Below are 18,255 nucleotides of genomic sequence, written 5' to 3'. Positions count from 1 at the left end.
ACATATTGTTATGCAATGGCCACCGTAGGTCCCTAGCGCACTTGGGAAAGAGGGATGAGATAATTCTTGTCCCCATAAGGACTTAAAAAAAAAAAAGGACACACCAATTAGTGATCGTGAAATTGACTTCTGCTTTTAATATTTCCAATTTACACACCAGTAGTGAACACACAATGGGGACTGGTGCCTTGCTCAGGGGCAACCCATCCCATGACCCTTTTTGGGGGATTTGAACTGGCAACCCTGCGGTTATGAGCCCAATTCCTTTTTCTTGACCCATGATTATAAAGAGGTGACAAAAACAAGTCCACATACACGGGATTGTGACAGTGTTGAACAGGTGTTATATTGTTATACTGCGGGTGTCCGTGAGCTCGTGTGCGCGCCTGGAGCGAGAGAGAGAGAGAGAGAGAGAGAGACAGAGCTGGCAAGTGGAGGAGGGCTACGAGGACGCGCACGAGCCTCCTCCCCTCCGACCGCGGCGTCGTGCGGCGCGCTCCCGGCAGCCCACTCGTGCTGCTGCTCTACTGTAATCATATGATTGGGAGTCGATCCTCGCTGCAGAATAGCGACACTCTGGGCGGACACAGGCTGAGGATCCGGGGCGGAGGACACGCACCATCACCATTGTAGATTTGTAGCCGCCAGACAAGTGCTTGGAGTCGGTGAAAGTGTCAACCAGAGCCAAACTCCCCCCATTAAGGAACTTTTCCCAAACTCTGGAGAGACTCGGACAGAGGGGGGGCCGTTTGGGGAAAGAAGGGGGTCACACTCACACTAGAAACCGAAGGACAGTCGATTTAACCCAACGACAAGAGGCGGAGGTTTGAGATTTACACGCCTGATACACGCCGGTGGAATCCCCAGGGTCCTTACATTGCTTGGCGGGGCGTGTGTCTCCTTTCCTCCCCTCTTATTTTCTTAATAAGTTTTTTTTTTCCGCCTTAGTTGGGCTAATCTTCCGTTGAAGCTAAAGTCATGGTCGGGGAGACAGAGGTGAAGGAGAGACCCAAGTCCAACCCGGACTATCTAATGCAGCTGATGAACGACAGGAAGGTGATGAGCTCCCTGCCCAACTTCAGCGGCATCTTCACGCATCTGGAGCGGCTGCTGGATGAAGGTAACCCGGCATCATCACTGACACAGAGCACAGAGGAGACCCGGAGAGTCCATCCCTCTCTTTGACATCTCTCTTGTTTTTGTGTGAAATAAAAAAACAGTTTTGGTTTTTACTTTATTGAATTAGTCAACTGGAGGAAACATGACACAACTGTTACTTCACCCAGCAATGAATTATTTAACTTTTACAACTGTATTTAAATTAAGCTTCTTTTGCACAATAAATAAGAAAATAATGTCATGTAATAGAATGTGTCCAGATAGATGTCACAGAGTGGAAGAAAGAGAGATTTGCTTGTTTTTGGGAGGACGCTGCACTGATTTTGCATTTATTTGAACAGCCAAACCAAAGTTTTATCTCAAACCTGAACCATAACCATAACCAGGAAGTGTCTAACCCCAGCCTGACTAACCAACTGCTGTTAACATCTTAATCCACACTTTAACCAGAGCCTTAGAAATTAGGTTCACTGGTCCTGAAAAAGACAGTGAGTGAATGTGTGTGTGTTAGGAAAGGTCCCACAGATGCAGCTAAAACAAGTGCACACACACACACACTAGAAAAACATCTCTCTTCTTTCTCTCTCTCTCTCTCTCTCTCTCTCTCTCTCTCTCTCTCTCTCTCTCTCTCTCTCTCACACACACACACACACACACACACACACACACACACACACACACACACACACACACACACACACCACACACACACACACACAGAGTCAGTTGGTGATGGGAACAAACAGACAGTTGTTAGTCTTTCCCAGTGACCTAATGCGCAGGCTTATGTGAATCTGCAGCCCATCCCTGTGCAGGAACGAGAGCGTGTCACTGTGTAAAATTTTTGATTTGAAGCCACTGGCGGCCTCCGATGACACGCTGCCTCTGATCGGTGCACTTCACTTGTTGGTTTCCTCCTGCGCTTGCACAAGCTCCTTTTGAAACGACACCAAAGAGACATCACACCACACATCATCATCATCATCATCGCGCCCCAGCAAAGTGTTATGTTTCTCTTTCATCTAAATGTCGTCTTTTTGAAAAGTGTTAGTATACCGAGGCCTGTTGTAGCCGCTGCTGTTGCACATCTGACTTTGTGTTCCGTGGGCGATGCAGCAAGGTTGTTCTCCTCCACGGCCTGACAAATATATCAACTCGGCCTCTCTAGTTGTGTTCCCGTCGAAGACTGATGGTCAGGCATATTCATTCCTGCCACATGATGAACGTGACACCCGGGGTCAGCGTGGAAAGGCATTGTACCGTGCCCATTTTCTGCCTGGCGGCATCCTCGGGCTGAGTTATGATGAGACCAAGGCACTCAGGCATTAGGGATCTGAACCAAACCCAACAAAAAAAAAGTTTGTGCATGAACATAAAGAAGGCTGCCACTTCCAAAGATATTGTAAGAGTGTGTTTGTTTGGCCTATAAATAAACGCAGAGCAGGTTGAAGAGTTCAGATAAGGCCTGCCACAGCTCACCCCTTTATCTTTCTCCTTCCCTCCAGTGTCTTGTTCTTCTTTCACTTCTCATTTTCCTCAAGCAACTCGTGTCTGTTTTTTGTGCTCAGAAAGCGTGACTTTAACACTGCTTGTGTGTGCAGATTTTTTGTGTGTTTGTGTGTGTTTTTAATTGTCACTTTTGGCCCTGTAACAGGTTGGAATAGGTTATTAGAGGATCATCCTTGTCACTGTAGCTGTGGCTGTAATTATAGCGTCCTACTGTAGTTATTATGGTCAGACTTGTCACTGTCAGAGCATGGGAGACATGGCTGTCAGCCTGCTTAGGTCAGATGATATTTATGCCTCAAGGCACTTATTCCCTGTGTGTGTGTATGTGTATGTGTGTGTGAGTGTGAGTGTGAGTGAGTTGACACCCTGAGTCTGAGTCTGTGTGTATGTGTTACGTCTGTGTTTGTGTGGTGCAGTAGTCAGTTATTATTATGCGAGCGTGTCATTACAAAGGCATCGGAGGTTAGCATCGGTCATTGAGACAACCCCAAACAAACAGACAGGGACAGACACCGTCTCATTTGTGATAGTGCTAATGCATCAGCCCCGAAGCCAAAGTTTTGACCTGTTAAGAAATCCATCTCAGTGCCAGATTAATGACAGCCCCTCCGAGTTATATTGATTAGTTGATGAAGAATATTAATCAGAAACATTTCTCTATTTTGCAGATTCTCCCGTGTGAGAATTATAATCTGTTTTTCTCTGTTTTGTATCGCGTAATCTGAATATATCTCCAGGTTTTGGAGCGATAATTGGACAAAACAAGCTGCTTTAACCCTTTAAGGTACGCACCAAGTAAAAGCAAAGGAAAAATTATTTATTTGCATTTTTTTTTATTTACTTATTATAACAATAACGACAATCAATATTTATTTTTATTTATTTTTAAATTAGACCCTACAGTATTACAGATACAGGCCTCTACCAAACGGTTGAGACGTCTGTTCATAATAAACCTGGTTTGCATAATTCATAAAGTACAACATTCAGAACAAGTGACATTAAGTGTTAGTGGGTTCAGCTTGATGCATTTTTCAATGAGATCTAGTGAAAATGTGTAAATGTAAATGTGACTCACATGTTTTACCCCTTTTGGCATTTTATAAAACAAAGTGATGAATATGAAAATTGAATATGTTGTCGATCGCACTCCTAATGCGTTTTAAGAATGCCAGTCTGGATGATGAGTAACTGTCCTTTTCTAGAACTTCATTAACAGTGGTAGAGGTAGAGTAGGTCACTGTGACCACCACCAGCATTAATGTTTTTTACTCCGATTATTTACTTTGAAAGGGGAACCGGTGAGTGTGCGTGGGCACACGGTTAGTGAAAGAAATAAAGGGAAATTAGAATTAATAGAGGAGGCCTGATAGCAAAGCATTTAATGGATTCTACATTATGATGCACAGCACTATTGTCTGACCCCTGTCACTTCCAGTCACTCCTGTACCCATGGTACCACTGAGTCATCATCCTGTTTTCCTGAACTTACATTGTTTTTTTTCTGTCTGTTTTGCGATGTCTCCCTAGAAATCGGCAGGGTGCGCAAAGACATGTACAACGACACACTGAACGGCGGCATGTTCAACGGCCGGGACATGGAGGAGCTCCCGGAACCTATTGGCCCGGTGGCTCAGCTGCAGGAAAAGCTCTACGTGCCTGTCAAAGAGTATCCTGATGTGAGTGGATGAAACCATGACCCTCCCCTGATCTTTTTGCAGAGTTTGTGTTCACTTTTTTTTGGTCACATTATCTCCTCTCAGCTACAAAAAAAAGCTCAAATCTGCACTTGCATCAAATAACGTGATCAAGACTTAAAACGACAGGTTTCCGATAAGATCAAATTGGATTGAGATCCTAACTTCTGTATGGTTTTCATTTTAACTCCCACGTTCACACTATTTAGAAGACCTTAAAAAGTGGATTCACGGTTTTTTCCCCAAGCATATCGTCAAGTGTGACGGACAGACCTCATCCAGTTCGTCCTTGCTCACACTAAGTACAGTTAAGCGTTCCAGTACAATTGGAGTTGCGTTGGTCCAGATTGAATGTCTCACATGACTTTGTGCACGCATCAGCTCACCAATCACCGAGCACAATGACAGGCTGTCCTCCCTCACATGACAGGAGGCTAACAGGACACACACACACATACAGGGGTGCGCTGGAAAACGCTTGAGATCAGGGTTAAATTTAGAGAGCAGTTCCTCTGTCTGGTTTTGAGTGCGCTGGTAGGAAGTCAACGGTCATCTCTGAGTATGGCGTAACCCTGACAGAAGTGAACATGGCGGTTAAATTCGGTGAACACTCAACCGAAGAAAAAAAAAATAGACGGACGAGACGGTTCAAATGTTATTAGAGTACATGACAGAAACAGAGGGACAGTGGTTAAAAAACACACACACACACAAACATAGACACACACACACACACACAGGAGCAGCTGTCTAGTTAATCAGTCAGTCTTAGTGACAGATAAGGTTGAGAGAACGACGGCGTCCTGCCATACCATCAGCACCAGCCAGCGCCAATATAATGAGCTATTTTTGTCTCTCTTAGTAACACAGACACAGATGCATAAACCTCAAGGCCACACACTCACAAGTAAATACACACATGTTGAAAAAAAGAAAATGAAGAAAACCGTGTCTCGTCTTCCCTCTGGTCTGTTTATTCTGACTCGTGTTGCTCTTTTTGTGTAGTTCAACTTCGTAGGGAGGATCCTGGGCCCTCGCGGTCTGACGGCCAAGCAGCTGGAGGCAGAGACCGGATGCAAGATTATGGTGCGAGGGAAAGGCTCCATGAGGGACAAGAAGAAGGTAAACTCGACGAGAACGCACGCAATCACGAACGCACAAAATACAGCGCCGTTACCTTTGTATCTGTGCCGTTATAGGCGTTGTGTTGCGTTAGATCCAGTCACTAAACAGGGAATGAGATAATCTGGTACAAAAATACAAAAATCCACCTCTAAAGCTCACAAATGAAAGCTTATCGGCACCTTCAATGTGTGAACGAGACCTCAGGAAACATTTAGTTATTTGGCAGACACTTTTAACCCACTGACAAGTGACACAGCTAACAGGAGCAACTTGAGGTTAAGTGTCTTACACATGGGGAAGTGTCTTACACAGGGACACTTGCGGAAATGGGGATTGAACTCATGACAGGCCTGGTGAAAGATGACTCACTCAGCCACTGCTGCCCAGAACCCACAGTTTGTCACTTTTACACTTAGTTTGTTTATAGATTAAAGAAACAAGACGTTATAGTGCTTTAGAGATGTCTCCAGATTCTCTTCCGTAAGAGCCAGACCAGGTTTTATGCTAAATAAGCTGAGTTAATAGCTTCGTAAATGCTGTATACATCATTTATGCGAATAGTATTGACCTCCTCATCTGTCAGCAATAGATGAGAGACAAGAAGAAGCAAGATGATTAAGGTGTTTTCTTCTTTAGCTTGTGGAAACTTGCCCATCAGACTGAACATTATGTTCAATTTTTGTCAAAGTTACATCCCGGATTGTGAGACGCCGTCTCTCGGCGCAGTAGCGAAATTAAAATAAATCAAATAAATAAAACATGTGGACAGGATGTTCAGAAAGAAGAAGAGAGGCGTTTTAGCATTGGGCACATGAATATAATCCCAACCGCAGCCTGCAGGAAGGAAAAGCTCCGATGAGAATTTTTCAAATAACCGAAATTTGTTATGCTAAACGTTTCGTCCGTAATGCGATTTGTAGCAAACCTGTAAAAACACCATGTAGCCCCAGGCCCCTTTGACACCGAAAACAGATACTTGGGTTTGAATTTAAAGAAAAAAAAACACAGCCATGTTACAAAACCAAGTCAGAGACCAGCTGATGTTTATTTGGATTGGGGCTTTCTATCCGTCCTCCCCTCTCTCCACCATTGAGTTTTTGGTGCTGAGTTTTTCTCCTGTCCCGTTGTTCGGTCCATCTGTCCTCCCTTCCTCTCCCCTGGTGTCTGCTGTTGGACGGAATCAACTCAAGCTTTCCAAACGGCAGGTGGAGCAAGTCCAGCATTCCTCCACCCCCACCCACCCTCTTTCTCTCTCTCTTTCGCTCTCTCCAGAACATTCCCTACCCCGCACACCCCCTCAGAGAGTGAGAGACACACACAGAGACAGAGAGGAAAGAAAACAGAGACACAGTGGGAGGCGAGAGGGGTAGAGGAGAGAAACATGTTGACTTTCCAAAGTTCTTCAAAAATGTTATAGGACAGCTTACTTGACAAAACATCCACAAACTCCCAGATCGCCACGCTGAAATATAAGGCTTCATCATTTCACTTTAAACTGAGATGCTGCGAACAGTTCATCCCAATCCCGATCAATCCATTGACACCGCTGCATATCTGGTGTAAGCAGCTCTGTAAGGCTGTGGTGGAAATCTATCTAGTCAAGACTTGGATTAAAAGCTCCGGCTGAAGCTTAGCTTAGCATAAAGACTATAAGGTCAATGATATTGACAGGACATATTAGACAGATTTGTTTTACAAGGATTCGTAGTAACCATCCTCGGGATGGTGGAGCTGTCTCGCCTGGAAGACATCCCTTGTACTGCGCATAAAAAGTGACAGAAATAGTCGAGTAACAAATGAAAAAGGAATGCTGAAGAGTGAAGATCACACCCACATTTCATTTGACTGTCTCACCTCCTTCAGATACCAATTTCTCAGCATTCTCATCTGAAAGGGTTGTGAACAGATTTAAGCATCGGGAAAAGCAATTCCCAATAAGCAGTGCTGAGCCTCCTGTGCTGAAACCTAAAACAGTAAATGTAATGTTTACCATTGTCACTCTCTCACTTTAGTCGACAATAAATAGAAAATACGGATTGGATGAATTGAAATATTGACCCGTCTGAAGGCACCAGAGTAAACGTTCAGGACTTCTGACCGGAGATCATCCTGTGGAGGACAGATTCCATAGTAATCCATTACCTCAGTGATATGCCAAGCTCACTGTAGAGCTGGAAGAAAAGAATCTCTAAAGGATTTTTTGGATTCATCCTCTGGGAACCATTAACGTCTGTAAAAAAAAAAAAAATCACAACAATCCATTCACAATTTGTAGAGCTATTTCAGTCTTGACAAAAGTGGTGCACTGACATTGCCGTTCCTAGAGTCCCTTTCGTATTAGTGAGGCTGGAAATAAACCGAATCCCTGTCACAAGTTTCCCGGAGTCTAAAAACGCTCAGTTTCCTAAAATTGTCTGACGAATTATGAATAAACCATTAAATATTACGCTGTAGTGAAGCAAAGGAAAGAAAAGCAGCCAATCCAGCTTCTGTTTCAACTTTTCATAGCTCATCAAAATGAAAGATACAGTGAAAAAAAAAGCTTAATGCAAGTACAGCTATGTGGAGCAGATATTTATATCAAGACCAGCAAGTGCAGCAAGTCACATTGTCACTATTTTGTATTGTCGCTTGATAATAAGTTACTTTTATTCTAGGGGTGGGGGGAAAATCGATTCACATAGGAATCGCGATTCTAATCATCCACGATTCTGAATCGATTCATAAACTTCAAAAATCAATAAATAAAAAAATTTGTGTACAGTTTATTTTTGTAACTTCTGGGAGAAAAGGGCAGCTAGTCTAAGCTTTTATTTATGCAAGTTATTTTTTTGTACAGTAAGTAAGTTTTTATTTGTTTTGAATGAATAAATGTTAACTTTTGTCTTAAGTTTGCTTTCGTGTGATCACATTATCTTATACAAACTGTATTGTTTTGATGACATAATTTGCCTTAACACACTAGGCATTGTATCAATTTTTGAATCGAGAATCGTATGAATCGAATCGTGAGCCTAAGAATCGGAATCGAATTGAATCGTGAGCCTCCCAAAGATTCACATCCCTATTTTATTGATTCCTTATCATTTAAGAGATAGGTACACTCTTTGAAATAAGGGTTCCAAAAGGGTTCTTCTACAAGGGCTGAGGTTCTATCTGGAACCATTTGCTTCTGAAAAACCCTTTCCCAAAGAAGGGGTTTTTCAAGGGTTCTTGGTAACACTAATGGTTCCAGTAAGAACCATTTTGATCCAGAGAACCCTTTAAAACCCTTATTCTGAATAAAGGGTTTTAAAAGGGTTGTTGGTGGAACCCTCCAAAAGAGTTCCAGGTTGAACATTTATAAAAAAAGGTTCTACCTGGAGCCAAAAAGGGTTCTCCTATGAAGACAAGCCGAAGAACTTTATATGGTTCTACTTAGCACTTTTATTTCTAAGAGTGTATGTATAAATATCTTGTGATTTGGGGAAACGTTAAAGAAGGAGAAACCTTCAATAAAGGACACCAAACTTGTGTAAGCACTGAAGTGAAACTGAATTGTGACAACGCTTTCAAATCCACGTTACACAACATCCCAACCTGTGTGTGTGTGTGTGTGTGTGTTTGTGCGCAATTTGAAGCTGATCCAAGCAGGAAGAAAAGCCAAATCCTGTTTCAGTAAAGGTCGGGTTCTGTGCGGAGCATTCAGAATGAGCTTCTAAATTGTTTGTGTGCTTCAGGAGGAGATGAACCGAGGGAAGCCCAACTGGGAGCACCTGAGCGAGGACCTCCACGTCCTGATCACAGTCGAGGACACACACAACCGGGCCAAGATCAAGCTCCAGAGGGCCATCAGTGAGGTCAAGAAACTTCTCGTGCCCGCTGTGAGTATCAGATATGAGGGTCTGGACTGATGGAAAAGCTGTGTGTGACTGGATTAGGGTCCACTGTGTTGGTATGCATGGAAGGGGGGAAGGGGATTGTCAGTCCAAAACGTGTGTTTGTGTCTTTTTTGTGTTTCTGTGAGAGAGTATGTGTAAGGAGTTAGGGTAATTAGGGTACACACATAAAGGGGTTTCCATGGTAACCCCGGGTTGTTTGAAAGGCTGAGGGAATGAATGGAGAGTCTGTTCACTCGTTCTCCCCACTCCATCACTCCTTTCACTTGTTCACAACTCACTTCATTCCCAACTACTGGCTACAGTACTCCTTTTTCTCCATGGGTTTTTTTTTTTTTGTCTTCTTGTCCGCACAAGAGGACATTTTGATTGCACTCCTCAACATTTCTCACATTCTCCAGCCCACCTACCTCCCCCGTAGGGACTCATACGTACATGAAAACATAGCGACAAATAAGAAATACACTGCGCAGGCATCGGGCACACACACACGGTGACTGGCACCTCTAAATTATCCCCTGTGTGACACACAAGCACAATAGCACATATTTTGAAATCACAGGGCTATTTTCTTCGTTTTCCTCTTCATTGTACTCGACAATAGAGGCAGAATGAAAAGACCAGCAGGGTGATTTCTATTGCAGCAATCAGCCATCAATTCCTGCTCCAATCACAGCAAGGTCTTGGATGTAGGAAGTTCGAAGCTCGAACACCTGTTAATCTATGTTTGTTCACGTGTGTGTGTGTGTGTGTGTGTGTGTGTGTGTGTGTGTGTGTGTGTGTGTGTGTGTGTGTGTGTGTGTGTGTGTGTGTGTGTGTGTGTGTGTGTGTGTGTGTGTGTGTGTGAGCTGCGGCTGAAGGGAACAACGTTCGTTAGTTTAACCCAGACGACCTTGCTCGCCAACTGTAAATCAGTCGAGCCTTTCGCCGCGCTGTAACAGGAGCTAAGAAGCTAGCATGTTTGACACTGAATATGTCCGTCCTGTGTGGTGGAGTGGCAGGGCTCATGGTCTGGACAGCTCCAGTGCAAACAAAACCTGTTCTAAATTGATTAGTTGTTTGGTCCATATAATATCGAAAAGTGATGATGTTCTCAAATTGTCCACAAACCAAAATGCTTCAGTTTTAACGATGTCTTTGTTTTGAGGTGCAAATAAACCAGAAATTATTCACATTTAAAGGTGCATTATGTAATAAATCTAAAGCAACTGGCCATAAAATCCTCCTTATATTTCACAGAGACTCAGGAATAATGTTCATATAACAAACTGAACTCACCAACAACAACAGTACAGCCAAAATATTTGCATTAAAAAAATATTTTACAGACTGCAAATCATGTTTATGTTTTGAAATCATGTTTTGACATGTGGCGCCACCTACCGCCGTCTACCAATCATTGCAGTCAGTAGAGTCTCAGCTGCCGAGCAACCACGGGTTGCCAGTTACTTCAGAAAACGAAACCTAAAAGACCTCAGTATTTTAAATTTTGTATGTAGTAACTGTTTTTGGCCACATTCTTACATATGACACCTTTAAGAACCTGAAAATTCAGAGAAACACAATCATGCGGATTGACCGATTGCCAAAATATTGATTAGTCGTTGCAGCCCCACTTTTTTTTCCTTAGAAACGCTTAAATTTAATCTTACTTACTGGCTGTTTGCCTCTCACACTGGTTTAAGGTTAACTGTGTAAGAATTAGTGACATCTAGTGGTGAGACTGCAGACTGTAACAAACAGAGGACTCTTCTGTTCACCTCTCCCTTTACCAAATGCACCAGGGAACTACGGTGGCCTTTGCATACCAAAAAGAATGCTATTGTTCTTCATTTGCGTATTAAACGGCGCACTCTGGCTGGTTTGTTTGTTCAGGCTGCTGTGGAAACACTGTGTTCTGCTTCATTTGAAGCGGTTATATCCAATGCAAACATACTTATGGGTAATATATTTCATTCCATCCTAAATGTGACACACTTGACCTTGAATAAATGTGCTGATCGAGTGCTTGTGTTGGTGCAGGCTGAGGGGGAGGACAACCTGAAGAAAATGCAGTTGATGGAGCTTGCCATCCTCAACGGGACCTACAGAGACGCCAATGTCAAGACGCGTAAGGATGACATCATAGTTAACATGTGGAGGAGGGTTGGTGGGTGACAGAGGAGGGGTCTTGGTACAGGAGTCCACTGTACGATGTGGACAATGTGAACAATGCCTCTGTTTTCTTTTGTTAAATAGACTGTTTGTCCTCTTTTTTCCCCCTCCCCTTGTCTGTTCCTTTTTTCGTGCACTCGTGTGTGTGTGGGTGTGCGCATACTTGCAAAACTGCATGTTTGTGTGTGCCACGCAGCCACGGGCATCTTCCCGCTAGGGAACCCTCAGGCGCCTCGCATCATCACAGGGCCGACGCCCGTTCTGCCTCCGTCCCTGCGCAACCCCGCCCCCGTCTCCACGCCGACCCTCATGCCCCTGATTCGTCAGATCCAGAGCTCCGCCCTTGTGCCAGGAGGTAACCCACACCCAGCGCTGGTGCAGCAAGGGCCCGAATCCGGAATCATCTACACACCCTACGAGTATCCCTACACACTTACGCCCTCCATATTGGAATACCCAATTGACTCAACTGGAGTTTTAGGTATGGCAATTTAAAAGTTTACCACTTCCATACATGGTCAATGGATGTATTGTGAGAACTGGATACTGAGCTCCAAACAAAATGTTCACCAAGCACATAATGCTGAAATAAATCCCTTTCCCTGACTCCCTACACACAAGAAAACTGTTTTAGAGATTTTGAACTTAAGATGCAAGAGAATGGGGAGGAAATGCCTGTTTTGGCCACAGTTAACTTCATTGTGCTCATTAAAAACTGAGAACCAAACCAAGTTAATGTTGGGATTCAAACCCAAACATTAGAACATTCAAACAGTATCTGTTTTCATACATGTACTGCATTTACCTTACTCAGTTCCTCTCTGTCTTGCATTCAAAACCCAACCTGTTATTTGAACCTGATATTCGGATCAAACACATTTGACGTCCAAAAACGCTGCCTTTCTCCGCAGATTGAGCAGTCGTCAACATGTCAATTGAGTTCTGCAGTGGAGTCTTGTGAAAACGGGGTAATCTCGTGCGGCATGCGATCATCTGCGACTGCCAAACTACTGTTTCCAATATCATGAATAAACTTTTATATTTGAATCAAATATTCGAAATCATAACAAAGCCAGATCCAACGTTGATCCTGAGCCAAACCCAAACCCAGATCATCTGTGAGTGGCACCAACAGCAGATGCTGAGGCCACAGGCGATATTTACTGTCACAGTGCTGCAGTTTGCCACTGGGGAAAAAAAAAATTGGTTGCCATATCCAGCTCTTGTAATGCATCCACATGGTATATTAGATATATGCTGAAGCTCATTGTTGGGCTAACAGTCTCTTCTCCCTGTGTTTTTGCAGGTATGGCTTTCCCAACCAAAGGCTAAGCGATAGCAACCCTCCTTCCTAGCACACACATGGACTGGCTTGCAGAAAGAACCCCCTCTTCCTCTCCCCTACCCCCAAAACATACTTGTCCCACAGAGCAAACACTCAAAGTTTGCCATTCTTTAGGATGATAGGCTCTTTGACAGTCATTCAAGTAGTCAAGTGTCCATTCCTGTTCATTTCCTCTTTGTATTAGCAGACTAGTGTTGTGGTGTGACAGCTATTTAACTTGTTTTAATAGTTCAGCTTCCGCTTATATTTTTTAACACATTTTAGTAAACCTTATAGATGTTATAGTGCTGCTGTTTGTGATTTAATATATGTTAAAGCTTACCTTGATCACAGAGCTATAGCGTGATTTTAACTTACAGCTGACGTTGAATCTACTAGTCAAGCTTAGTCGGGCGATTAGTGGTTTTGATTAATATTTTCTGAAGAAAACAGAAGACCACAAAGCGGCAAAAATGTCGTCTCTTGTCGCGAGAAGTGAGACATTTTTGTTTATATTCACCTTCAGCCTTGAACGCTTGGTAAATCTGGTTTCACTGATGTTGGTGCCATGGGTGGACTGTTTGATGTCTTTCTGATGAGTAACCGTCTGTGTTCTGTTTTGGCGATGTCAATGGCTGTTAGCAGGTGCCATGACTTCTAAGGTACGACGCCACGACAAGAGAATCCATCCTTACCAAAGGGTAGTGACCACAGACAGAGGTTAGTTAGCTCACCAGCCACTTTATGTGTATGTGTGTGTGTTAGTGTGTGTGCATGCAGACCAATGGACCAATTTCAGTTTACATGTGTCTGTAACACGGCATGCCTTAAAAAAGAGGGAGACATAACTGTGGAAATCGGGTGGAAAGGTTTCACGCCGAAGCAGCGGCAGTGCAAAAAATGTGAAACGGTGTTTGTTGCAGTGAAAGTGAAGTAAGTGAGCAGATTGGGAGGAACCATGTTAGAGGTCACAGCTGCAGCAGTGAGCGCGGCTTTGCCTGTTAGATAAAGTGGACGGCTTGCAGGCCAGGACCCTCTCAATTAGAATGGATCACTCCGTTCATGTGACTCAGTCCTTGTGACTCTGGATTTGGAGTTCTCTCTCGGAAACTTTTTTTTTTTTTCGTAGTTGTTGTTTATCTCATTATTACTACTTTAATCCTACAAATACTGTGGGAATATTTTATTTATACCCAACATCATTCCAGTAGGTTTCCACAACTGCTATTTTTTTAATTATAATTATTATTAATGAAATCCTGTGTAATGCCCAATGACTCTATTACACTTAAAGTAACAGTGATTTTCTTTTCCGAAGGTCATTCAATTCAATATGATCTTTCGGTTTTACTACTAAAACACAGCGTGTGATAACTACTGAGGTCTGTGTTACAAGCTCTTTTGTATGAAATACTGTTGTTTGTGGTCTTATCAGTCGCCCACTGGACTTTATCATTGGGGCTGTTTACATCATTCATACATTTCCTAGCCAGAGTGGTGCTGTTACCATGTATTTAGCTGCAAAATAAATTTGTATATAGGGATTTTAAGGATTTAAGTGCTTTTATGAAGCTTATGGAACAAGATCGCTTGGAAATACTTTTAGTATTATTATTTTTTCTTCTAGTTTTTTTTTTAGTTTGTACATTTTTATTTTTATTTTCGTTTTTATGGTATGCTTTTTATAGATGAAGTGTCTCCATGTAAACTTTATTCAAAGTGTGTAGCTACTACTGTTTTAGTCACCACGAAGGTGGCAATGAAGGCAGTGTTATTCTCTGTGTATTTAAGATGAGGCGACCTTCTCGATTTCGCAGGCCTCGTGACTGTTATATGCAATAGAAATGGAATAGCTAGCTACGATGTGTGTGTGCGTGCGCGTGCGTATGTGTGCGTGTGTGTGTATGCCCGTGTGCGTGCATGTGAGTGTCGGTGCTCTTGTTGTACACGATGGACAAAAAACACTAAAAGGCAATAAAGATGACTATTGAAAAAAAAAAAAAAAACATCTCAAAAGGAAACCAAAGCCTCTAAATTCTTGTAGCTAGTCTGTCTATTGTTAAATTGTTTCTTAAGTTCCTCTAAAATCACCATCTCTTAACCTCTCATCGCTGTCTCTTACGGCGCCTCTTTGCTTACTGTTGTCATCAGGTGCTCTTCTAATACTCCACAGCAGCTCAATCAAACCATAATCAATAATCAGTTAATCACTACTGTTAATCACCAAGATCTTATGCCTGCGGCTAAACAATACCTCCACTTGTCAGTAAGCGAGAGTATCACTGAGGCCCAGACACATTTCTTTGAACATAAAGGTCAGTCTCTCACCCACAAAGAAACCATGCTGTCCCCCTCTCTGTCCATGGTTTCGCTGTCTTGTCTGTGTTAGACGTAGCCCGGCTAGCATGAGTAGTATTACTATAGTGGCAGTCACACAAGAGGAGGAGTATCTCCTTTAACGTATAACCTTGCAAACGCCTTCATGAGCACATATGAGCGCCGCTGACCAGCCATTCTTTATGTCAACACCTGGTGGTTGATGTAAGTCCATGTGAATGGTCACGGAGGGCTCATGAAGGCGCTGTGCGGCTCCTAATGTAATACCCCTCATGCTGTGTGACTGCAGTAGATCTGCCTTGTTGTCATCCTGACGCCACTAGCTGACACTAATCTCTCTTCTATCTTTTTTTCTTTTTGTGTCCCCTTTTATGTGCCCTTTTTGTTTCCTTTCCATGTCTGTCCGTCTCTGTCCGTCTAACTCTAGCTGCCACGGCAACTAACCCATGACCCCTTGACCTTCTGACATTTCTGACCACTGATGACCCACCCATCTCTGCCTACTGGCGTGTTCATTGGCCCACGGCCCCTGACTCTCCCCCAGCTCAGCCAACCAGAGACCAGCCCTTAAGGAACAACCCGGCTGCTACTGTCTAACCAGCGAACCAGACGACAGCGATCATGGGAATAAACCTCAGGACCCCACCCGTCACCAACTCCCAAACTTTGCCAAACGTGCCTTCCTTACAAAGCTCCAAAGCCAGTTTATGAAGTTTTTTTTGCCTATCCAACAGTACAAATCCCAATCTGTCCATGCATCCATGCAGAACCAGTAGCCTTTACTGAGGATAGGCCTCGCACTGGTGATGGGCTCAAACTAATCTCAAGCTGTGCCAAACTGTCTCTGTGAGCTCCCCCGCCCTTAGCCCACATCAGGCAATAATAATGACTATTAATAATGGTAACTATACTCATAATAATGGTAATTGTACTCATCCAGCACAGAAACCCTTTAAAAACACTAAACTGACGGAGATATGTTGATATTTTGAAGTATTTTTCCTCAGCAGGCACTGCTCGGTGATTGTGGGAAACTTTTCTGACTCGCTTCTCCCTTTTTGTTCGGATTTATTTCATTATTACGATGTCTCATTTATTAACATGCTGTCCCTCAAAACACCCAACATGTGAAACGTGTGAGGTTGTCTTTTGTACGGCTTCACTCTTTAGTGCTCATTTTACCGCATTTGAATGAGAACTCGCGAAATGTCTGCGAGGAATTTGGTGGGGTTTTTTCTTACCACTTGCTTGGCGAAGAAAAGTAAGAAACTGGAATCCAAAATGCCAAAGTATTGTCCGGGTGTTTCTGACAAAGCACAAACGCGTACAGAGAGGAGGTTTGCGATTCGTTTGCCTACATCTCGAGGACTTACAAAGCAATGCCTTTGCCTTTTTCACACTGCAGTATTGTACGAGCTAGAACAACAGTGCCTTTATTTATTGAGCGCCGTGGAACAATGTTACACCTAAATCTTTTATCACTGCGCAGAGGCTTTGTGCCCAGGATACAATTATTCCATGTTGATTTATGCAGATTAATAAGGACTGCAGGAAATGTGTCGCAGACTAATCGTCGGCATCTAAATTTTATGGTTTTACGTCCACAACTCCTTTCAATTCAGACTTTAGTGCCAAACACAATGGCTCATTTGATTTGAAAGTGCAACGCAGTATTGAAGCTACAGCGTCTCAGATGTTTATGTGAGGCTGGGGCGCCTCGGGACAACAGTGTTTTCGTATATATGTTTTCCGTTTGTTTTGTTTTGTGTTGTTGGGGATGAAGACGCCCATACATACAGTATATTTTTGCACGTGTATCCACTTTTTCGGAGGGTGTGGCGCACTTTTACACAAACGCAAACCAACTGATGCCTTGCAATAAAAACAAAAAAAAAAAGAAAGAAAACAGTTGTAACATCTGTAACAAGTTTATAATGTATTTTTATATTTTATTTTGTACATGGAAATAACATTAAATGACCTTTTCAGATAAGAACATTATGCCTTATTATGGAGATTAATTCGATGAATTAACTGCCCTTCGTGTGTCGTTTTGCAGTCATGACCTGAGAAACTGGAATCTGATGTTCTATGTGTCAACTTGAGCCTTTGAGATGAGCATTGCTTGCCTTCTGTGCCTTTTGTATATTATACGTGTGACGATTAACAGTGTAGTACGACATTAATCTACTCTCCAGTGCCAAGTTTAGGTTACTAACTGTTACCACTTTTGTGATTATTAACCACTTTAATGGTATCTGTCACTGCTTTGGATTCCTTTAAAAAAAAAAAAAAACATGTCTAAAAAATGAAATATGATGTGTGTTGAACAATGATCTTTAACTTTTTAAGTATTCTGAGCAGGAATAACTCTTTGTACACCATTAAACTCATAGATGTAAAACTAACCAACTTTGTTGCTTTTTCTCTGCAGTGCTTAATTATGCAAATCAGCTTCCTTCCTGCATACTAATCAGCAAATGCTTCTCAGATACAGAGGGGTGAAAAAAAAAAAAACAGCAGATACTTGAGACAGAATATAGGGGACAACATGTTTTTCCCCACTTCTCCTTTTCCCGTGTTCCTTCCCTTGTTCTTTATCTTCCTCTGCTTTTTTTTCTTAGTGGACATTACAGACGTTGATGTGTGCAATAAGAGAGAACAAAACACACCCAACTCACCATGGTTCCTCAGAGGCATGCGCATGTATAACAGGGAAAAAGAAGGGAGGGGAGCAGGGGGGACGGGGGTGGTCAGGGTTTCAGGTTTGGAAGACAAGATGACTGGGGAATTGAAGGGAAATTGATTGTGCAAGCTCGCCCTCAAACATCTGCAGAGTAAATATTACACAGGATCACTGTCTGTCCCTAAAGTCTCTCTCTGAAAACCTACAACTAACAGCCATACATGTGTCTCCGCTGCTTCATTTGCTGTGATTTATTGCATACAAAGAGGTTTGTTGCAAAGAAATGTTTAAAATCCATCTAATTATTATTAACAGAGCCTCTGTCGCTTGAAGTTAAAAGTAAAAGTTCCCACACACACATAAAAGGGGGAGAATCACATGGGGTTTCCATGGTTAATGCAGCAGTGGGTGGCTCATTCGTCCTCT

The 18,255-nt window shown here is 42.8% G+C and overlaps 1 protein-coding gene across 6 annotated transcripts; it reads left to right on the top strand.

Moving 5' to 3' along the window:
* The first annotated feature begins 559 nt into the window (after window positions 1–559).
* Window positions 560–17,517, top strand: qki2 (QKI, KH domain containing, RNA binding 2). 6 transcript variants are annotated; one of them, XM_083904064.1, is made up of 10 exons: window positions 560–824; window positions 949–1,120; window positions 4,159–4,307; window positions 5,331–5,447; window positions 9,170–9,313; window positions 11,351–11,438; window positions 11,679–11,963; window positions 12,765–12,788; window positions 13,449–13,526; window positions 15,571–17,517. In XM_083904064.1, the coding sequence occupies exons 2-10, from the start codon at window positions 979–981 to the stop codon at window positions 15,591–15,593; spliced, it is 1,050 nt and encodes a 349-aa protein (XP_083760190.1). In that variant the 5' UTR covers window positions 560–824; window positions 949–978; the 3' UTR covers window positions 15,594–17,517. The 6 variants fall into 6 exon arrangements, with proteins under 6 accessions (XP_083760190.1, XP_083760189.1, XP_083760191.1 ...); XM_083904063.1 differs by having other exon boundaries at window positions 560–868; XM_083904065.1 differs by having other exon boundaries at window positions 560–1,120; window positions 13,452–13,526.
* Window positions 17,518–18,255: the final 738 nt, after the last annotated feature.

This window comes from Microchirus variegatus, assembly GCF_963457635.1.
Source record: "Microchirus variegatus genome assembly, chromosome: 17".
In the NCBI taxonomy this organism is placed as follows: Eukaryota; Metazoa; Chordata; class Actinopteri; order Pleuronectiformes; family Soleidae; genus Microchirus; species Microchirus variegatus.
This window is presented reverse-complemented; position numbering and strand designations above follow the sequence as displayed.